Below are 24,142 nucleotides of genomic sequence, written 5' to 3' on the forward strand. Positions count from 1 at the left end.
TTTGTTTGGAGTTTGAGGTTATCAAATTCTTCTAGAAAAATTTGCAAGTCATTAGCCCGCTGCCATATGTTGCCAGATTGCCAGCATCCGATACTTTAAAAATGATTTGGGCCATTTCCATGCAAATGTCATGTTCTTTCCTTGGACAAATGTGAATCTTATAGAGTGTGTGAAAGCTGGGGCAGGATTCATTTGTTTTGTGGAAAGTAAAAATGTTCAATAGAAAGTCTTTGTCTGCAGCTAAAGTTATTCCAGGTGTTTAAAGTCTCCCATTTGTAGAAGACAGTTTAGTGGAAGTCCATCAAGTTCTCAAGTTCAGCTAATAAAGGGGGGGGGGGGATCATACAGTCCTATATACACAGAGTTGATTCAGAGAAAGGCCAAAAAAAACTCAACTCCAGCAAAGCATGATCCAATTTGCTCTAGCGGGGGGGGGGGGGATTCCTTTCTGATCCCCCCAAGAAGCAATCGGATATTCCCTGGATCAACTTTACCTATAAATGTTAGTATCCAGTTATATTATGTAGATTTATGAAATTTGCCTGGCCTTTTTTTAAAGCAATCTAAGCTGGACAGATCAAGCTCTTGAGGGAGTCTATTTCACATTCTCACAGCTCTTACTTTGAAGAAACCTTTCCATATTTGGGGATGAAATCGGTTTTCCTTCAGATGTAATGAGTGCTCCCTTGTCCTCTTTGATGCCCTTAAGGTGAATAACGCAACACCAAGTTCACTGTATGGAACACTTATGCATTTATACATATTGATCATATCCCCCTTAAGCTTCTCTTTTCTCTGAGGCTCTGAAGGGGGCACAAATGTGTATCAAGGAGCTCTGTGGGGTAAACAAATGTGCGTGCATGAATCTGAGGGGTAGGCAAATGTGCATTAGGGGACTTTAAGGGAGGCACATATGTGCATCGGGGAATCTTAAGAGGACACAAATCTTCATGGAAGAATCTGAGGAGGGCACGAATGTGCATGTGTGGGGGGGGGGGCACAAATATGTATGAGGGGGTCTATGAAGAGGACAAAAATAAGTGGGGGCTCCAGGAAAGACACATGTGCAGGGTGGCTCCAAAGGAGACACAAATAAGCGGGGAGGCTCCAATAAGGACACAAATGTGTGGGGGGCTCTAATGTGGACACTGATGTATGAGGCGACTCCATCGGGAACAAAGATGTAAGGTCCCATGCACACTGAAAGTTTAGTCCCAGTGCATGAGGCTCTGGCATTTAGGTGAGGGTGGTGGATAAAGGAGCACCATCCAGCACCACTGCCAGCTGCCTGTTATATCCATCGTATTCTGCTGCTGCGGATTATTTATAAGTAAATGAATGTTTTCAGGCACGCAAATTTGTGTAAAATATACGATGGGGCCCTCTGAGTAAAGTTTGGTGACCCCTGGCCTTAGAGCATTCAGAGTATGAATCGTTAACCACGACTCTCTGAATTCAGTTTTTTAGCCAGTTTTCTATCCATTTACAAACTGATTTTTCCAAGCCTGTAGACTTTACCGTACACATGAGCCGTGTATTTGGAACCCTTTTCAAACGCTTTTGTCCACAGCCACCCCTCTGTCCAAGGTTTTACTTACCTCCTCAAAAAAGGAAGATTTGTCTGACATCTTCTGTCTTTCATGAATCTATGCTTTCTGTTGCTTAAAATATTTATTTTCCAGCAAGAACTCTTCTTTGTGGTCTTTTATTAAACTGTCTTCAGTATCTTCCCAACTGTAGAAGTTAAACTAACATGTCTATAGTTACGAGTAAAGTTATAGTAAAGACTTTGATCTCTTTTTAAATATAGGCACCACATTGGCCTCATCAAGGAGTCCCTAAAAATTTGAAACAATGGCTTTAAAATGACAGAGCTCAATTCTTTAGGATTTGTGGGTGGATGCCATCTGGTCCAGGTGCTTTATTCTGTCTATATATTTCTGGCCCATATACATTTTGAGCCATTTAGGTTTTTGTGTTGCCCTAGGTCTGACTAAACTCGAGTACCCCCTAATTTAAATATGGCCCACCCCTTCCTGTCAAGGCCACACCCCTTGATGTTTAAGACCTGCCCTGAAATTTCCGAGTGGGGACACTAATTCTGAGGGCCAGGGGGGGTGCTGGGGGCAATGGATTCCCTTAATTTGAATTTAATCTCACTTCCTGTTTGGCTATGGGGCAGGAAGTGAAGGAAATCTCTCCAATGAGACAGGGATGAGAAAAAATAAGCTGGCAGGGGCGATAACCCTCCCTTACTCTAGCCAAAATGGAAAAAAAAAAGTGCCGCCTATAGTTCTACTTTAAGCACAAATTTCTGATAATTTTATGGAGAGGACTAAGAAGATATAACCATGCCAATGGTGCAGCAGAAAACATAGCACAGCGAGCTGGCAGGGACTCTTTCTGTGCTGCCCTAGGCCAGGATACAGCATTGCCATTATAGGCATGAGCTTCCCCAGGCTCCTTTGTATATGCAGAGCTGAAGAAGGTTTTTTTACCTCATTTGCCTTCTCTTTGTCCCCAGTCATCCACTCTAGATTTTGTAAAGGGCCTAGATGCTCAGACTTGACCTTTTTACTATTAATGACAAAGAAAAAGAAGAGAACTGCGCAATCCCTAATATTTCTATTAGGATTTAAGCCACTCTACCTTAAAAAAGTGTAACTTGTGATCTATACTTCTAACACACCAAACTTATGACTAAATAAACCATAAGACATTACTTATAACTAAATACAATAAACGTATATATTGCCCCTCATAGGTTATGAACCAAAAGGGAAAAAATGTACAATTCTAAATCAACGATTCAAAGAAAAAAAGCATGTAAAGTAAAATCAAACAATACTGAAAATGTATGTGATAACATAAAGTCCATTAAAAGTCCAACTGGAGAAACACCCTGTGTGGAAGGGATCTATTCAATCGTAGAACTTTTCAATCAACGTGAAGTAAAACCAGGTGCACCTCCACCAGACAAGTAATAATAGCCCCTTACCAGATGTCCCGGTAGGGAGCGCTTAATCGCAAAATAGGTCTGAAGATGGATCAAACTTGAGCCCTCCAAATGGAACACTTTAACGTAAGACAGGTTAGGAGATACGCCAGTCATAAACCATCCAGCAGGGGAAAACGCTGTTTGAAGCGGGACTCAGATGTGTAGCATTGTAGAATCAAGGAAGGTTCACTCCCAACATTTTGAGATGGGCCCATCTCAAAATGTTGGGAGTGAACCTTCCTTGATTCTACAATGCTACACATCTGAGTCCCGCTTCAAACAGCGTTTTCCCCTGCTGGATGGTTTATGACTGGCGTATCTCCTAACCTGTCTTACGTTAAAGTGTTCCATTTGGAGGGCTCAAGTTTGATCTATCTTCAGACCTATTTTGCGATTAAGCGCTCCCTACCGGGACATCTGGTAAGGGGCTATTATTACTTGTCTGGTGGAGGTGCACCTGGTTTTACTTCACGTTGATTGAAAAGTTCTACGATTGAATAGATCCCTTCCACACAGGGTGTTTCTCCAGTTGGACTTTTAATGGACTTTATGTTATCACATACATTTTCAGTATTCTTTGATTTTACTTTACATGCTTTTTTTCTTTGAATCGTTGATTTAGAATTGTACATTTTTTCCCTTTTGGTTCATAACCTATGAGGGGCAATATATACGTTTATTGTATTTAGTTATAAGTAATGTCTTATGGTTTATTTAGTCATAAGTTTGGTGTGTTAGAAGTATAGATCACAAGTTACACTTTTTTAAGGTAGAGTGGCTTAAATCCTAATAGAAATATTAGGGATTGCGCAGTTCTCTTCTTTTTCTTTGTCTTTATATGTATATTACACTTTGGGTATATATTAGAATTGCTGCATCACACATTTTCGTTAAGTATACACTGTAGCGCAGATTTCCTCTTCCCTTTTTTTTCTTTTTACTATTAATATATTTAGGAATAGACAGGCTGTTATTTTCAAGACTTAGACAAAGTTTTTGGTGAAAGACACCTTTATGCCCTTCTGGTGTGATTTTCTGCATTTCCAACCTAGAAATTAGATTTAAATGAACCGCTTTCAGACCGGACCATTTTGCTGGCTTAAGACCAGACCACTTTTTGCGATTCGGCACAGTGTCAATTTAAGTGACAATTGCGCGGTCGTACGATGTGGCTCCCAAACAAAACTTACATCCTTTTTTTCCCACAAATAGAGCATTCTTTTGGTGGTATTTGATCACCCCTACTGTTTTTATTTTTTGGGCTATAAACAAAAATAGAGCGTCAATTTTGAAAAAAACGCATTATTTTTTACTTTTTGCTATAATAAATATCCCCCCAAATATATATATAAAAAAATTTCTCTCAGTTTAGGCCGATACATATTCTTCTACATATTTTAGTTTTTTATTGTGACTGCGACATTATGACCGACACATCGGACATTTTTGACACATTCTTGGGGCCATTGTAATTTATACATCAATCAGTGCTATACAAATGCAGTGATTCCTGTGTAAAAGACACTGGCGGTGAAGGGGTTAACCAGGGGGTGGCAGTGTAGGGGTTAAGTGTGTCCTAGGAGCGTGCTACTAACTGGTGGGGGGCTGAGCTATGTCTTAGTGAACACTGATCTCTGCTCCAATCACATGGAGCAGAGATCAGTGTCACTTGTTGCTAGGCAGAACGGGGAGATGCTGTTTACATCGGCATCTCCCCATTCAGCCTCCCCGTGAGACGATTGTGGGTATCTACACATCGATCGAGTCTGCGGGACCCGCGACCGGACTCACAGGGGTCCCGACTTGCGACGCACACGCGATGGCAGGGCGGCACATACAAATGGATGCACCTGTACACCAATTTGCCTGCCCGTGCCATTCTGCCGACGTACATCGTCATGCGCCAGTTGGGAAGTGGTCAAGAAGATGTTGCAAATGTTCTATACCCTGTATTGGATATTGTATAAGTTATACTTTTTCTATAGATCTTCCATTTGGCTACTCTTTTACTATTTGTGCTATCTATGGTAATCGGGCTTTGCGATTTACATCTTTTGTATGGAAAATTGTTATAGTTTACAAAGCAGGTTTGCAATGAGAGAGGGTATCCCAGCAGTAATCACCCAACGACCTGTACATTCTGGAGCTGCATCTAAGTTGCCACAGATGTTACAGGAGGGCCTCACTAGGGTTTTTTTTTTATTTTTTTTTATCTTTTTTATGTAATCTATAGAATTAAGTGTGCAAGAGGAGGGAAATTTCACAGTTGCAAGAACCATCTTATAGCAGGCTTTCTGGAAGGGAAATTCCAGCATATAAGTACTTGAGAGCTCCAAAAATCCAATTCAGCCCACCGATATTCTGTTAAATAACTATTTTCTATTTCTCAGCTTTCAACAATAGCTATTGCTCCTTTGGTACAACAGATGACTTTGAAAGCTTTGTTCATTAAAATTACAACAGAACATTTGGAGGATTGTGCTTTTTCCTAGCGGACACTATACAACGACTCTTTGTATGCGCTTCAGAATGATATCTCTGAGCGTCTTCAGAGAGCAATCTGGACAAAGCTGCGTTAATAGCGCCCTTGACCTCATTAGCCGCATGTTACTTTTCATTGGCAATTTTCTCCATATGAAACGTGACAACAGACACAAATGAAAAGGCAGAAGCAGGACACAGATAGCAAAACGAAGTCAGGGTCAGTAATTAGACATGGACATTCCTAAAGGACTTGTGCAACTGGACTAATTGGATAATCAGACTCTTGTGACAGAATAAGATGTTCGCCTTCCTCTGTGCAGCTAACAGAACTTACATTCAACCTTGTTTGGCATAATTAAAGCAGCATATTTGCTACTGAGGAAGGTACAGACAAGGCATGGAAGATATTTCAAACAGGAGTCTGAAAAAAGAAAAAATTAAAAACTTCATCAAGCTACCAACTGAAACTGAAAAAGACCCATTAAACTTGCAGCAGATATACAAATGATATAATAACATTTCTAAAAGGTTATATGTAAAAAAAAATGCAGGCTCTCACTAACGTTTAAAGCACACCTAAGATTTGCCGATTCACGGCAAAGCAACAGGTTTGATTAACCCCTCACCTTGCAGTATATGCTTACCTTTGCTTTGCTGCTACTCTTCCTCATTCATCTGCCAAGATGAAAGAAAAATACCTTGTACATTCAAGTATTAAGGAACATGTGGCCTACTCCATGTGACATCTCTGGCCCTGTGTTCAGGCACCTGTCACATGGGGAGAGTCCCTCACTTCTAAATGGCTATGACTTGAGCGGCTTGTAGTTTACAAGTGGTGGCTTCTCCTACTGTTGGCAACTAAACCGAGCAAGGTGGGAGTGAGGGAAAGGTGTGATCTGCTAGGAAAGAAAGATGAGGGGATTAAAGTGAACCGGTTATTTTCATTTCTTTTTTTTTTTCTTTTTTTTTTTTTTGTAAAAGTCCTAAAGTGAATAGTCAATACAAAATTACCCAATAGCTAGCCAGCAAAGAAAGCTCTATTTATAAGCTTGATATTTAAATACAAAAAAAATACTAAAACAAGGTTACTTTGAGTAAGGCTCACCCTCCCTAATGTTACTGCAACACACTAATAGCCTAAACATATTCAAGGTGGCTGAAAACTTTTTGTTAGCCAGAAGACCACTTATGTGCTCCTCACTGATCCTGTCCAATGTGAATGACCCAGTGGCAAGGGAGGTAGAGAATGTGTGGGTACTACACCTCAGGTCAGAAATGTCAAGCCCTAAGTAACAAAGTAAAACTATTTTCAGATGTGTGTTTTCTGGCTAATAAAGGTAATAGCAAATACCCTGAGATGCCTGCTATTAGACCTTTTATCTGATTGGTTCACTTTAAGGCTCAGTTCACACTGCCGCAACTTGGGATCCATCTTGTGAGACCCCAAGTAACGTGACATGTGAAATCCCATGTTAGTCAATGAGAGCTGTCTTAATTAGCATTACTGAAGTTGCTACAATTTAAAAAAAATGTTCCTGTACTACTTCAAAGTCACTTCTATCAGACTTGTGCTTCAAAGCAGTACTCAAGTCGCCAGGAAATCTCCTGGCAAAGTCTCACCATAAGTCGTGGCAGTGCGAATGGAGTCTTAAGGAAACCTGATGTGAGAAAATGTGTTGGCTGACGTTTTTCCTTTTAAAAATGCAAAATGATGTTGCAGGACTGTCATTTATTGGTTTTAATACTTTTAGAATCGCAGACCTAGAATTAGCATGCATATCAGGAGTTGTGGCAGGCAACTAGTGTTTTCAAAAGGAGGTCCACATTGGCACCCTATACATTAATCTAATTAGAAGTTTTTTTTAAATCAAGCTATAATTTGGTGATGATTGTAGAGTCATCTTTTCAAAAACCAAAAGACTTTTTGAGGAGCACCACACTCTTTCGCCTTCTCTTCTGACACCATAAGATATTAGGCTCTACATAGCTACTCATCATTCATTTAAAGGCTTTGTACCCACGAGCTTCGGCTTGTATAAGAGCAGGGTGTACAGCTAGTTTTTACAAAAGCATTTGTGAAGCTTTCAGCTAGATAATGTGTTTGTTCCAAAGAGTAAATATATGAATTACCAATGGAAATGCGGCTTATTTTTGTACATATAATTTACTTTCTGTTATGGGTTGCTGCAAGGCAAACAATAATGTACAATTTTTTATTTATTTTTTTAGGTTCGGTGCTGTTTCAGCTGGGACGCTCTGTGGTCTTGCCACTTTGTCTCAGCAGTTAGAAAATGAAAATGCAGTGGATGTTTACCAGGTGGCCAAGATGATTAATTTAATGAGACCCGGCGTATTCACAGACATTGTAAGTGACCTGGGAACATGATGCAGTTGGGAGAGGGTGCATGATTAGGACTTTTATAAATGGACCATCTACAGTATTTTTATTTGCCCCTGTTCAACATTTTGAAGAGACTGTTGGCAGATCAGACTTTGGCAGCTGCTGGCAAGTTAATTCACCCTGAGACTCGAGTTTTAGACTAAGAGCACTCGAGTTTGAAAGCTATGCACTAGCTATAACAAGGGAGGTCTCATTGTTATTTAATAGCATGAAGCATAGTACATTCGTTCATTTATTTTCAGCCTGAAAAATTGCCTCTGTGCCAGAATTTTCATCACTAATATAGATTTCCACGTTATATGCTGATTCAATACTAGGTACTTTCACCTCCACCTATCAGGCCAATATTCAGTTTTAAAGGCCAGTTCACACCATAGAAACATAATCCACATGCGTTCCAGATGCTTTTCTGAATACACGTATTTGATGCGTTCCTGTGCATTTTTTGTGCAGTCCAGTGCATTTTTCCTTACCTTAAGTGCTAGTTCCAGATGCAGTTCTGTGCGATTTCTTTTTTTTTCTGCACTAAAAATGCATGCACCGTGTTTTCCATATATTCCATTGGCTCTAGTTCACACCAGTGCAGTCAGTTTTCGATCAGTTTCTGCACCAAGAACTGACCTTGAACTTGACTGCATTGATGTGAACTAAAGCCATTGGAATACATGGAAATCACTGTGCATGCATTTTTAGTGCACCGAAAAAAAGCGCACAGACTGCATCTGGTGTTAGCAGGCCCTTAATAAATACATGTGTGTTCCAGTGCATTTTTGATGCTTTTACAGCCTTCCAGTACAGTCCAGTTCAGGAAAAATGCAACTTTTTTTTTTTTTTTCTACTTTTTTTTTTTCTGGAACTGCTAGCACTAGTGTGGACTATGCCATTGAAAACCATATAACCTACTTTCTGTGTGTTTTTGATGCAGAAAAAAATGCACTAAACTGCATGTGTGAACCGGCCCTCAGTGCTGTCATACTTTGTCAATTGCGCGGCCATGCAACACTGTACCCAAATTTAATTTTTAGCATTTGTTTGAGACAGGGCTTTCTTTTGGTGGTATTTAATCACCAATGTTTTTTTTATTTTTTGCTAAGCAATAAAAAGACCGAAAATTTTGAAAAAAAAAAAAGTTTTTCTTGGTTTCTGTTATAAAATTTAGCAAATAAGTAATTTTTCTTCTTCAATGATGGGTACTGATGAAGCGGCACTGATGGTCACTGATGGGCAGCACTAATGGGGCTGCACTGATAATCAGTGCCCTGATTGTCAGTGTAAACAATGTATTTCCTGTGCTCTGTCAGATTTGTCATTCATTGGCTCTCCTTACCTCACACAGAGGCAGCATGTGAGGAAAGGAATGCCGATAACCGCCAAGTTTGTTTATATGTGACCAGCTGTGATTGGACACAGCTGATCACATGGTAAAGGGCTGCTGTGATTGGCCATTACCATGATCAACTGTGTCCAAAGGACACGGCGGTCATAAAGTGTGTCCATGGGCATCCTCCCAGAACTGGAGAGCTGCACTCTATCCATCTTTTGTTTGTAGCGCTGGCAAAAACCTGTTAAACTCTATGTACGTATAAAACTTTACCCCATTCATAAGCCTAACCCCCTACTGTCAACCCTTAACTTCTACCTAAACCTAAGCCCTAAAGCTGACCATACATAATACAATTTTCTTGTTCAATTTCCTTTAGTTTAACCTTCAACTATGTAGTGCTCGGGTCTGCCTTATTGCATACAAATTTTAATTTGTTTGGGTTTGACCTCATATTATATGGTTTTAGTAAATTTAAAGGAAAATTGTACAAGAAAATTATATAATCTATGGCCAGCCTAACACTAGCCTTAAATCACAACTCCAGCTAGAATAATTATTATTTTTTTCGGAAATAATTAGGATATCCATTGTTAAAACAAAAAATGCATCTCTCACTGCAATATTCGCATTATATCCTTTTTCCGCTTAATTGATGCACTTCCATGGGCATCAAGGACCTATCCCTTGGGTGCGCTTCTTCAAGAGGACCTGGACTTGCAGAGAATGTCAGCATGTTATTAATTGGTACTAATAGCATTCAGGATCAGTTTACTTCCAAAGGAAAATTAAGAGGACCCCTTGGAAAAAAGTATGTATATGGCGAGGAGTCCAGAGGAAAGGTATGTTTTAGATAGAATTGGGCTGCCTGCTTCGGGACATTAAGAAATTAAGCAAGGATAAGGATGACAATCCTAGCGCTTGCAGCTTTATAACCCAAGTTGGCAACAGCGGCTCCCATATGCCTACTCCTTTAACTTGCCAGCTTCTGCCGACAAAGGGATGTTTCAGTCTTCTTTAAACAGATCTTTTAATTAGAACAAAACAGAGAGAAATCTCCCAAAAACCTGTAAATGCTCGTTTGGGCTATTCAGGTCCATGGGAGTGATTAATCACAAGCCGCATAAGCTAGCCAGCATATTTAATAAGGTAAAGAATAATGATGCTGTCGGAACAGGCATAAGGGATAATGTCTCAAATGCAGCCTGTATATTGCCCAGTGTTCCTACAGATATACAGCTGTCTAGGGTTTGATAGGTATCCAGAGGCATGCAGCAGGAAACCAGATTAGAAGAAAGTCCAAAAATGTAATGTATATTTCCAAATATTATTAACATAGATGAGAATGCTCAGAAGTGTTCATACATATTCGGATGAAACGGATAAGAAATCGCTATACAAATGAATATAAACCAGTTGGTGTGCTTACTCTCATGCGTGCTTTTCTTCATCTCTAGATTTTAATGAGACTTTATTTTGGTACAATGTGTGACTGATCAAAATGTTGTTGTTTTTTTGTTTATAGTTTACAAAGTAAGGCAATGTATTCTTTTACAAGTATTCTCTACAAAAGCAGTAATGGTTTCTCAATATATTGCCTTATTATTCTCTATACAGGAGCATGAACAGTTCCTCATTTAGTATTGCTTTATTGTGTTATATACTAGAGCAGTATCAGATCCTAAGTATGTTGCGGCACAATTTATTTAGCGTAGCAGTACCAGTTTCTTTGTGCATTACGCTACTATTTTCTGTACAGTAACAGTTCCTTAGCATATTATTTTACTATCTTTTATACCGGAGTAGTACCAATTCCTCAAGGCCAGGCCTTTTTCTGACATTCGATGCTTACTAGTAAAAAAAATGTGTATTTTTCCTAGAAAATTACTTAGGACCCCCAAACATTGTATATTTTTTTAAGCATAAACCCTGGCAGTTGTTGCAATATTTTATGTCACACTGTGTTTGTGCAGCAGTGTTTAAAATGCAATTTTTTGGGGAAAAAAATACACTTTAGTGAAAAAAAAAAAAATGAAGTTAGCCCAATTTTTTGTACAATGTGAGATGATGTTACACAGAGTAAATAGACATCTAACATGTCATGCTTTAAAATTGAGCATGCTTGTGGAATGGCGACAAACTGCGGTACTTAACAATCTCCATAGGAGACGCTTTAAAAATGTTTACAGGTGTTACCTGTTTAGAGCTACAGAGGGGGTCTAGTGCTAGAATTTTTGCTCTCACTGTTTACATATGCGGGTGCAACTTACGAATGCATTCGCTTCTGCGCGTGAGCTCAGAGGGACGGGTGCTTAAAAAAATTTTTTTTTTCATTATTTACTTTACTTTTTATTTTTACACTGTCCCTTTATTTATTTTTTTATGTATCACTTCTATTCCTATTACAAGGAATGTATACATCCCTTGTAATAGAAATAAGCATGACAAGTCCTCTTAATTAATAGACCTGTGGTCAAAAAAACACCAGATATCTGATTTACCTTTAAAAGCAAAAAAAAACAGTAATTTTGAATTTAGAAAGGGAAAAAAAATCCTTTTAAGCCTGGGAGGCGAAAGTGACGTCCGAGTTCGCTCTGGTCCTCCAAGGGCATAGAGCCGAGTGGGGGCTATCTTGCCCTCACTAGACTTCCTGCCCAGGCATTAAGAGGATCAGCTCCAGGTTTACCTACGGCTCTGGTAAGCTCAGACAGCTGGGAAGTGGCGGGTGGGGGTGCACCTCTCCCGCTGGCTATAAAATTGATCCCGCGGCAAATCCGATGCCGGGGCCAATTTTTATATGAAAGCCTGACCGAAAGATACCATGGTTATGGCAGCTAGTTGATATTTAACGTCAAAGTAATAAAGTACATTTATGGTTAGGTGGTCGGCAATGGTTAATATATTGCTTTAGGGGTTCCCTTTTTGTTTTTGAAAATTATTTTTATTAGTTTTTAAAAAAGGGTATGACATACAACACAGAGCCTTATTGGGCATACCCAGGCTCAACAGGTCATGAAGACTAGACTATACAAAAAGACTCAAAGCTATAATTGCAGTGAAATGTGGTTCTACAAAGTATTTACTCAGGGGGGCTGAATACAAATGCACACCACACATTTCACATATTTATTTGTAAAAAAAATTGAAAACCATTCATCATTTTCTTTTCACTTCGCAATTATGTGCCACTTTGTGTTGGTCTATCACATACAATTCCAATAAAATACATTTACCTTTATGGTTGTAGCATGACAAAATGTGGAAAATGTTATGGTATAAATACTTTTTCAAGGCACTGTATAAAGGTTAGGCAGCGCTAGACCCCTTGTCCTGATGGCTCTTGTAAAGTGCAGTTACTGATCCTAGGATGCAGCCGAAGCCATAAAAATGAACTAAAGAGCCTATCAATGCATTTACAGTAAGTCCATGGAACCCATATCTGAGAGTTGCGAAGGAAATATAAAAATAATGGTAGGATTTTCATTTTGAGAAGATTCACTCTTCCAATTAACGATAATGGTAAATTTTCGCCAGGCCTCCAAGCTACTCTTAACCATGGGAATCAAAGTTAGTAAATTGTGCGAAATAGTCCCCCACTCTAGATCATATCTGCATACACAGATAAGTAAATCTAGATACCCATACAATAGGGATAGTAGGATCCGCATATGTGCCCCAGCATCAACTGACATCACAGTCAACTTAGTCCAATTGACTTTGAGACCTGAAAACCATGCAAACGTCATTCATATGTCAAGAACTGCTCATAAGGATGGACCTGGATCTTGCAAAAAGATATGTACATGTCATCTGCATAAAGTGTAGTACATTCAGAGATTCCTCCATCCTCGAGCTCCACATCAGTTCCTTAAAGTGGTTGTAAACCCTCACATATACCCAGTGAAGTGAACAGCCTGAGATGAAACAAATCCTGTTACATATTTTTTACCTGTTTATCTGCAGTCTTTTCTTCTCTACATCACTTAAAAAGTGTAGATAGTGCTAAAAAAACTCTACATCTGTCTGCAGCACAGAGAAGAGAGCAGAGAGACTGCAGTTTCACTGTGTGAGAGCTGATTGGAGGAAAGGCACACACCCCTTCCACACAGCAGAAAAACTGTGTTGTGAATAGACAAGCATCGGTTCTGAGCTCTCCCCCCCTCCCAACACAAATGTATCTCATGTGTTGAGAAAACTTTTCAAAAGTGACTCATGCTGATAATGAAGCATCAGAGAGAAATGACACTTAGAGCTTTGGAGAGAGATAAGGGAACACTGCAGATATGTGCTTTGCTCAAATTTCATGACAGGTTTACAACCACTTTAATGTATTGATATACTGTATTCTATATTGAAACAGTGGCATTTCTTCAGTATGTTACTTTATAGTTTTCTAAACAGGAGTAGTACCAGTTCCTCAGTGTATTACTTTACTATGTTTTTCCTAGAGAAATGCCAGTTTGCTCAGCATATTGCTCTAGTATTTTCTTTATAGGAATAGTAGTTTCCGCTCATGATAATATAGTCTGTTGGTTCTTTCTAACCAGAGCAGTACCAGGTGCTTTACTGTGTTTTATATTAGAACAGTACACTTATATACAGGTACATCTCAAAAAATGTGAATATCGTCAAAAAGCTCATTTATTTCAGTAATTCAATTCAAAAATTGAAACTCGTATATTTTATATAAATGCGTTACACGCAGAGTGATATATGTCAAGCATTTCTTTTTTTCATTTGGTTGATTATTGGCTTACAGCTAGTGAAAACCTACAATTCAATAACTCAGAAAATGTGAATATTGTATAAGACCAATACAAGAAAAGGATTTTTTATACAAAAAAGTTTTGCTTACTGAAACATATGTCCATGTACAGGGTAGTATGCACTCAATGTATACTTTTACATGATTTACTGCATTTAAAATGGCATGGCATGGAGGCGATCAGCCTGTGGCACTGCTGAGGTATTGTGGAAGCCCAGGTTGCTTTGATAGTGGCCTTCAGCTCATCTGCGTTGTTGGATCTGGTGTGTCTCATCTTCCTCTTGATGATATCCCACAGATTCCCTATAGGGTTTAGGTCAGGCGAGTTTGCGGGCCAATCAAGCCTAGTGATTTAATGATCGTTAAACCAGGTATTGGTACTTTTGGCAGTGTGGGCAGGTGCCAAGTTCTGCTGGAAAACAAAATCTGCTTCTTCATAAAGCTGGTCAGCAGAGGTAAGCATGCTCTAGAATTTCCTGATAGAGGGCTGTGCTGATTTTGCACTTGATAAAACACAGTGGACCAACACCAGCCGATGACACGGCTCCCCAAGTCATCACTGAATGTGGAAACCTCACACTGGACCTCATACAACTTGGATTCTGTGCCTCTCCACTCTTCCTTCAGACCCTGGGACCTTCATTTCCAAATGAAATGTAAAATTTACTTTCATCTGAAAAGAGGGCTTTGGACCACTGAGCAACAGTACAGTCCTTTTTCTTCTTAGCCCAGGTAAGAAGTTTCTGACATTGACTCTGGTCCAGGAGTGGCTTGACACAAGGAATGCGACAGTTGTAGCCCATGTCCTGGATACATCTGTGTGTGGTGGCTCTTGAAGCACTGACTCCTTGTGAATCTCCCCCAAAGTCTTGATTGGCCTTTGCTTCACAATCCTCTCAAGGTTGCCGTTATCCCTGTTGCTTGTGCACCCTTTTCTAGCACATTTTTTCCTTCCACTCAACATTCCATTAGTATGCTTGGATACAGCACTCTGAATAGCCAGCCACTTTAGCAATGACCTTTTGTGACTTACCCTCCTTTTAGAGGGTGTCAATGACTATCTTCTGGACAACTGTCAAGTCAGCAGTCTTCCCCATGATTGTGTAACCTACTGAACCAGGCTGAGAGACCATTTAAAGGTTCAGGAAACCTTTACAGGTGTTTTGAGTCAACCACTTACGGACCACAGCATGCCGATATACGTCCTAACTTTGAAGAGGAATATCGTTGTTATGGCAGCAGCTAGCTGTCATAACCCCCGGTATCCTCTTCTTCGGCCGGGGGTCTGCTTTCCGATAAGATTGGTCTCTGTGGCAGATTCGACGCAAGATCGCTTTTAACGGCAGCAGGAGAAGGCCCCCCTCCCGCCACGCTCCGGTGCCCTCTGTCGCTTACCGGAGGCAGCAGCGGAGGGGATAGGATGGTATCCCTTGCTGGGTATGGAGACGAGTGAGGGGAAGGTGGCCCCCACTCGTCTCCCTACCATTACAGGGTGTAAATGATGTCATAACGTCACTTCCACCCATAGCTCTTAAAGGGCCATTTTTTTTATTTGTTTTTTATTGCATTTTAGTGTAAATATGAGATCTGAGGTCTTTTTGACCCATGTCTCATATTTAAGAGGTCCTGTCATGCTTTTTTTTTCTATTACAAGGGAAGTTTAAAGTGACACATTTTTTTTTTTTAAAGAACAGTGTAAAAATAAAAAATAAAAGTTAAAATAAATAAGAAGCATATGAAAACAGTGTTAAAACCACACATGATCGGTAGTAATTCTAGCCCTAGACCTCCTCTGTAAATTAAAACATGCAACCTGTAGAATTTTTTTAAACATCGCCTATGGAGATTTTTAAGGGTAAAAGTTTGTCGCCATTCCACGAGTGGGTGCAGTTTTTAAGCGTGACATGTTGGGTATCAATTTACTCGGAATAACATTATCTTTCACACTCTAAAAAAAGTGGGCTAACTTTACTGTTGTCTTATTTTTTTTAATTCAAAAACGTGTATTTTTTCCCAAAAAAGTGCACTTGTAAGACCGCTGCACAAATGGTGTGACAGAAAGTATTGCACCGACCGCCACGTTATTCTCTAGGGTGTTACAAAAAAATGTATAATGTTTGCGGGTTCTAAGTAATTTTGTAGCAAAAAAAATGTTTTTAACTTACAAATCTCAAAAAGAGCCTTGGTCCTTAAGTGGTTAATTGGCTGATTAGAGTGTGACACCACGAGTCTACAATATTGAACTTTTTCACAATATTCTAATTTTCTAAAGTACTGAATTTTGGGTTTTCGGTAGCTGTAAGCCATAATCATCAAAATTAAAAGAAATGCTTGAAATACATCACTCTGCGTGTAATGAATCCCTGTATAATATATGATACATATTGCACTTTTTGAATTGAATTTCTGAAATCAATTAACTTTTTGACATTTAATTTTTTTGTTTTCTATACAGGAGCAGTGACAGTTCCTCAAGATATTACTAGACCAATAACAGTTGCTCAGTATACTATAACTGTATACTGTAACAGTTCCTCTGTTTTACTATTTCCTATACAGGAGTAGTACAAGTTCTCCTTATAGTGTTTTTCTGCACAGGAGCAGTACCAGACGGAGCACTTTGCAAGTGCAGTTGCTCCAGAGTTTAGTAAATGAGTTGAAGCTTCATCTTGCAAATAATACCCAATCACATGCAAGCAATTTTTTTTTTTTTTTAAAACATGAACATGATTGGATGATGGAAGTCAACAGAACGAACCCTTATTTACTAAGCTTTGGAGCAACTGCACTTGCAAAGTGCACAGTCTGCCTTCAGTAAATCCACCCCACTGTGTTGCTTTATAATTCCTATATGGGAGTAGTACAAATTCTTTGGTATGCTTCTTTACTATTTTGTAGACTGGGTAGTACCAGTTTCTCAGTATCTTGCTTTACTTTAGTCTCTAAAGGAACAGTACCAGTTAGTCATATTTATTGCTTTATTGTTGTAGATGAGGCAATTGCTCAGTGAACTGCATATACAGAAGTAGTTCCAGTCTCTAATGTATTGCTTTACTGTTTTCTGCACAGAAGCATTACTTCCTGATGTTAACATTTTGTTTTACTCCGTTCTACACAGGAGCAGTACCAATTCCTCTATAAAGCGATGCTAAGTTTGGTCAGTACAAAGGAAAATGGCCCCATGGCATTGGACAAAAACGGATCCATTCTGGTCAGCGACGAATCGGACCCCTCACAGAGCATGGAGTCTCTCGTTTAGGCTGCAGCTCACCAGAGGAAAAAGGCACTACGTTTGTAAAACTTCTGACCTTCTAGAGACAGAGTGGACTTTTTTCGAGGCCTTTTATTTGCCAGACTATATAGGTTATACAATAACCCAATTACTTTTTTACACTGATAAAATTTTGATATTTATTTTTTGCCATTTTATGTCTTAATGGTATCCTACTGAGCATTTGCACCTCTGTTCATTTCACTTGGTGAAACGCAATTTTCTCTAGTTTTGCACTATATGATCAGTGTTACTGCCTATAACCGCTGTAGGAAACGGCAAAAGCCCAATAAGAACATTCCCTAGATCCAACTCATGCTCTTTTAAACTGAATTTTTTTAATTTTTTAAGTTCTTTTTAAAATGCTCCTGTCGGCCACACACGTCGCAGGCGCCACTTTGTGTGCTGAAGCGATATTCAGCATATCAGTTGACTAGGAACTTGTGACTTTTGCCTCTGCGGTTTCATGGGTAGGGCTCAACAAAACCAGGTGTCAGGCAAGTCAGGAAGATGATGCTTCGTTTCCTGACTGGCAAAGGTTTTTTTAAATTATGGGACCGGCACCCAAGCAAACGGCGCCATCAGTGCAATGCTGCATATAACAAGGTCAAGTGTAAGGAACAGATTAACCCACAAGTCCACCCCACGGGGTCATGAAAGCAGGCTTATTATTCTGCAACTTGGGTGACCAATTTCTTTGCCTAAGTGTTTATTTAATCGCAACATTAGCACATTATTAATATATGCTCTGCTCTGGGACACTTACTACAAGGCATTCCATTCACTCCTGAACACTTTGTCACCTGATCATGTGATGTATAGTTTTTACTTTGGTTCTGTTCACACGCCATCCTTTTGTTATAAACTGAAATTTGGGTATTATGTATTTTTTTTTTTTTTATATATTGTAATTTGTATTTTACTTCCTTCTGTGAACCCAAATGAGCACTAGCTTTGGTTTCTCATTTGCAGCAAAAGTTCTGTTTAATTCATTACGCAAAATGATAAACTTATTTTTTATCAAAATTCTGCTTCGGTTTTACTACGTCTGAGTGTTTGCCGCGGCCTAAATAGAGTGTTTAGTCAGCTTCGCATTTACAGCTTATTTAAAATGCACACCAACTCATATGAGGCATGTTTTAGCCCTAAAGGTATGTACACAGATGGACAGCAAATGCAATTAGTGTTTGTGACAGCACCCACACTGTGACCACGTTTCTGTAATTTCCAAAGAGCATCTAATTTAGTCTTATTTGGAACCACTCATTTAATACACAGTCATGTGATGAAGTACACAGGTCTCACGGTACTTGTTTTGGTACTGGCTAGTCCTGACTACCTGACTATGTGAATTCATACAGCGCATGTAGATTCCATAACGGATGAAAGACACATTTAAGAGCTAGCCAGTTCCATTTAGAACTTTGCCAACAATTCTAAGGAGCCATAGAGCATGTGTTTTTATTGACATCAAGAGATTTAGAAAATACAGTTTTCACCTTTTGGTCATCCCTTTTTTTGGAATCTCAGTGCTATTCCCCTCATCTGTTTTTTTTTTTTTTGCCACTTCCTTTCTACATGCACTGGCTTCCGCATAAGCTGTACATCATTGCTCTGGACCAGCTTCTTCATAGTGACAACAGTGGACCATGTTCTCTCAGAGTGTTCCCAGAACAACCGGTCGTAGTCTCCTCCATTGGCACATGTTAAATTCATATCACTGACTTCCTGTTCCCATGGCCACTAATGCAGACATTAGTGATGGCATGGAATAGATTAGTGTCCACCCTACTTCTTTTGTTTCTTCCCAGTAACTTTGGTTCTCAATACACTGGCATCAAATGCGGGGCAATCAGGGTGCATTCCTTTTGCAAAGGGCGCTAAAAGTTGTATGAATTTGTGACAGTATACAATAGCTCTCTTTGGATACATGCTCTTTTTTTTGTGTGTGTGTTAAAATGGAGATACAATGTCTGTGGGGGCTAATGTGGAATTTTTGTAAAAAAATGTTTTTTAAAAAAATGACAACCGTCTAAATTAGGGAAAAGCCTTTATATCATAGTATGATGAAAATACCATAAAAAGTAGTGCCAATCCTTTTGAAATGAGTCAAAAATATTAACATTACAGATGTCTCTGTGCCCTTTGTCAAGCTACCTACCCTCCAGGAACCAGCTGTTTTCCCACAGTTAACCCCAATCATTATTAATAGCCTGCCAATTGTATACTGTAGCATTTGATGAACCTGATGGACAGCTGTAAACTCCTGTCTGATAAAGCAAAGGGATGGAAAAATGAATCTTAACTAGTATGAAAAGTCAAAGTGAACCAACCCAAAGTTAATTTGTCCAGTTATTATCATCTAGTTGAGAACAAAGGGAGCCTGTTTGGGTGGTGGCTGTCTATCTCAGCCAAGACTCTGAAGACTACTGTTGCCTGGCTCTTCAAAATGGCAGTATTTCTAGGTCAGATCCCACCTCCATCATAGAGAACAACTACAGTGCTTTCAGGAGCCAGAGAATAGGAGCATTGGCTCTGCAAGACAAAGGATGTTCTGACAGGGGCCTCTGGAAGGGTTGCCCTACCCAAAACGAAATGAATTGCCTCTGGAACTATGCTGTGTGTTCTTAGCCTTGCTCCCCTGCCCTGGACATTATATTTGGGGGGGGGGGTCTCTGTTCAACTGCCAGATTCTTCATTCAGAATTCTTATGCTTAAAATTGTAGCAAGCGAATCTTGCTTATAAACGCTCTCATAGGTATAAGAAACCAGTAGATGGTTAAATCTACTGGTGTCCACCCAAATATGTACCATTTTGTTTTTGGATGAATGTAATATTTGATTCTGAGAAGCACTTGAATAAAACATAAAATTGAGTAACCTTGGTGGCCAAAAACTTTGGTGGCCAAACTATTTCTCAGGGGAAGTGGTATTGTCATAAATGTTGAACAAGCATGACATTTGGAATAATGAAAGGAGTTTTAAATGTAGAATGAATTGTGGCTTCTAAATAATTTAACATTTGTAAAAATTCAGACTGTACTCCACATAATCGTTGCAGTTGCTTAATGGATACCATGTCAAGGTGTAATGGTGATACTCAATTTTATATATATTATTGTTTGGAAATTCTTGTCTGTGTCTGTTGTTTTTTTTTCTGTAATACATGACTGTGGCCTACGAACAATGGAGGCATCCATTCTGTCCTGAAACAGCTCTCTTGTCAGTGATGACCGTAGCTCCAGATGACATGACGGGGTGTATCCTTACAGTGGACAGTTCTATATAGGAGTCAGTTTCTTAGTAGGAGTGAATCTTTATAGTACACTTTACTAAGCAAATGAATGATGCTGAACTGACATTGTGACATTACATAAAACATGTGCTTAACATTAAGTCATTATGAGAATTGTTCTTTTCTGAAAAAACACACTCAGATAATTTAAAAGGCAACTACCTTAACTTGAGATTTTTCAATATTCAAAACATAAATCCTTGAAGCTTTGCAATTCCAGCACGCAACTGCAAATTAGTGGTTCTGTTGAGAGGAACATTTTAATTTTTTTTCCTTTAATTATTTGAATTGGGAAAATTCTAAATGTTCCTCTTGATCTTTCTAAGCAAGCATCCTTAAACTGAAAACTGAAACTGAAAAAGATTTTTTATAAGCCATTCAGAAGTAACAGCTAGGAGCATTATTTTGTGACTAAGCAGTGCCCCTGTAAAATGTGTCCTTTGTCTTGAAAAGTATCTGTGACTTCCTGGTATGATGGTGTCTAGGCACTCATTGGTCTACACTCTCATAGACACATACCTGCAGTGTGAATTGAAGGCACTCCTGGCTTTGACTGCTAGTCTCAGGCGATTTGGCAGTGTCACTACTTTGCTGCTCACTTGTTGGGAGGCTCTAGCAATTGGCAGCATTTCCACAAAGAAACAAAGTGCAGAACAGGGGATAAGTCAGTCAGTAATGGGGGAAATATAAACTGTAGGAAGCCTTTGCTCTTCGTCTTTTTGAACGAAGCCTCCAGAGTTCAGTTCTTCCTAAATGAAGTTGGGTTTATAGTTATTTTTCAATTCCTAATGCAAACCTGCACTTTGCCCATGCGTTTTGTTTTAAAGCTACCATTTTAAAGAGCTGGTGTTTACCTTTTTTTGCCTCCCCACTACTCCATTTAGCCATCAGGATTGAAGAATATACCCCAGTAATTCCGTGTATGGAAAAGCCTCTGACTCATAATGCTTTTTTTTTTCTTTGTAATCGATGCTATCAAATGTGAAACGCAACAGTTAGTGCTTGTTCACACCACTTTTGGTGCAGGTGCATACTGCTCAGAAATGCGTTGCCTTCCACCGATGAGTGTGGGTGTGCATGGTTCTTAATGGCACCTTCTTGCATCCAGCAAAGGTGGACGTTTTTACAGCCATCAAAATGCATTAAACCAGAGTATTGTGTAGTTTGGTGCAGTGCAATTTTAAAAACCATGCCTTCAGTGTTTTTAGCACATTCCAGCATGTTGGGCAGCCCACTAAAGGGAATAGCCTGCCAAAATAACATTGCAAGAGAACATGCTTGCTTTGCTTGGATGCACCTTTATGGTGTAAATGAGCCTTTAGCGATCTTCAACCACTGATGGCCCATTTACTTTTGTAGTCAATTTGAGAAAAATGTTTGTTACCGGTTCCCATTCACACAACATACCTAAAAAAATGTTTTTTTAAATATTTCTTACATTTTTAGGGGTTTCTGAGGAGCAGGTGTCATGGCAGATTGTAAGCATTCCTGGACAGTCTCAGGGTCTCTAGCTTTACCTCACTAACATACAATGCAGGAGGCTAGTTTCTAAATGTTTAACCCTTTGCTAGGACAGGCGGTGTTCAAATCTAGTTTACAACTGATAATGAGGAGCTACGAGTATAATACAGACAAGGTTATATTAAACATATGAAGAACAGATCAATATACGCATTACTTAATAGTGTTATAAATTGTAGTATAAGCAGCCAGCACAAGTTTTTGATTAGAAAAATAAAAGTCCACATGCAGTGCATTAATAATAAACTGGTCACCAGCTTCAATGTGTATGGGAAAGCACACCACACCACGTGGAAATCCAATCTTGTTACCAGATAGCTGTAAAAAGTAGTCATGTAATAGACAGGCCAAGACCACTGCTCCACTCTCCAGCTTTGACTAGAGGGTATGTAGAATCCAAGCCAGGAATACAGCTAACATAAGGCACCTCGTACAGCCAAGTTTTCTTGAACTCACATATGAGATATTGAAACATCCAACCAGACGGCCAGCGGCACCCAGTAAAAAGATAAGGCAGCCAATTGTGAAGCCCGATTGATAATATAAAAATGTATTCATAGTAACTTACATTTTAGTACAGGAAAACACATATGATGTCCAAATGGCCGCGGCTCTCAGTGTGCTAGTGTCAGCCCGCCTAAGTTCAAGAAAACTTGATGAGCTGTAAAAAGCTGTATGAGAATGCCTGATGTTAGCTGTATTCCTGGCTTGGATTCTACATACCCACTATTGAAAGCTGGAGATACCTACATGCTCACTGTCTTCTGCACCCATGGGGTGGAATGACTGACTTTCTGCACATGGGCAGGAGTGACGTCATCCCGCTCCGGCCAGTGAAGATGGCTGAAGACTGGCACCCCACAGAAGATGCTGGTGAGGGAAAGGGACCATTAATGGAAGAGCACGTTGAGCTTCACTTTAAAGGGTAACCAGCAAGGTTTTAAATTTGTTTTAAAGTTATTGCGTGTGTTGTTATTAATGGGAACATGTAACAAATATAAAGTAGGCGTTATCCCAATTTGGATGCAGAAGTAGCTGTTAATAGCCACTTCATTTTTATACAGATTGTATTGTGAGCATGCAGCTGGTAAATTTACAAGTATAATAAGATTACATGATCTTGCACATTTTATAGTTAAAGTAAATGTAAACCCTATCTGGATGACACTTAGGTGCCGATTTACTAAAGCTGGAGAGTACAAAATCTGGTGCAGCTCTGCCTGGTAACCAATCAGCTTCTAACTTCAGCTTGTTCAGTTAAGCTTTGACAATAAAACCTGGAAGCTGATTGGTTTCTATGCAGAGCTGCACCAGATTTTGCACTCATCAGTTTTGGTAAATCAACCCCTTAGTGTGCCATTGCACTGAGTATCATAAACAGCAATGTGTTTTTTTTTTTAGGGGGGGGGGTGTTTTTTTAAATAAGAAACGTGTTTCTATCTTTTGTTACATTTCATGGCCACTAATCTCCTGCTTGCAAGCATGCACCCCTGTGATGAATGCACATCATTTCATAGGATACATTTCCTATGAAATTTGGGCGTTGTCATCCTCCAACAAGAAGTGACTGAACGTTGATCTTCATGACAGAGTCACCAGATTTAAATAAAAGTTGCAGTTTTAAAAAATATTGAAAATTACCTTTTGAAGTTCCCTTTTTTTTTTATGGTTTACATTTCATTTAAGCTCTAGCATTTATTTGTAGCATTATACATTTTCAATTGTAAGCACTAAAAGCCACCCATGGCTCTGCTTGCTGTCCCCCACATTCTTCACCCAGAGAGGAATGCAGCGTGCAGGTAAAATTTGCAAAACACAAAAATAACATGAAAACGACAATGATTTAAAAAACAAAAAAAAATAATATGGCTAGAGAGGCATTTTACTCATTCATGCACTTATCCTTATCCCTCTGAGTCACTGGAAAATTATGGAATGGAAGAGGGAAAACCATCAAAACACAGTCTACAGAGAGATATAAGTGGCCAACAATGAATGTGCCCAAAAACATGCTCTAAAATCAGATTCCATGCAACATACCCATTTTTTGCTCACTCCATTTGAGAACAGTGACATACTGTGATGA

General features: G+C 39.3%; 1 protein-coding gene across 2 annotated transcripts in view; it reads left to right on the forward strand.

Annotated features, from left to right (window-relative positions):
- PTPRG (protein tyrosine phosphatase receptor type G) overlaps positions 1 to 20,369 on the forward strand; it is a 727,870-nt gene extending 707,501 nt beyond the window's left edge. For both annotated transcript variants that reach the window (XM_077451904.1, XM_077451902.1), the window contains 2 exons: positions 7,712 to 7,847; positions 17,088 to 20,369. In XM_077451904.1, the coding sequence (XP_077308030.1) occupies positions 7,712 to 7,847; positions 17,088 to 17,228 (277 nt within the window). In that variant the 3' untranslated portion in view covers positions 17,229 to 20,369. The remainder of the gene's footprint in view (positions 1 to 7,711; positions 7,848 to 17,087) is intronic.
- Positions 20,370 to 24,142: the final 3,773 nt, after the last annotated feature.

The sequence above is a fragment of the Lithobates pipiens genome, unplaced genomic scaffold (genome assembly GCF_037356315.1).
Source record: "Lithobates pipiens isolate NorthernLeopardFrog02 unplaced genomic scaffold, aLitPip1_a1.2 Scaffold_23, whole genome shotgun sequence".
Taxonomy (NCBI): domain Eukaryota; kingdom Metazoa; phylum Chordata; class Amphibia; order Anura; family Ranidae; genus Lithobates; species Lithobates pipiens.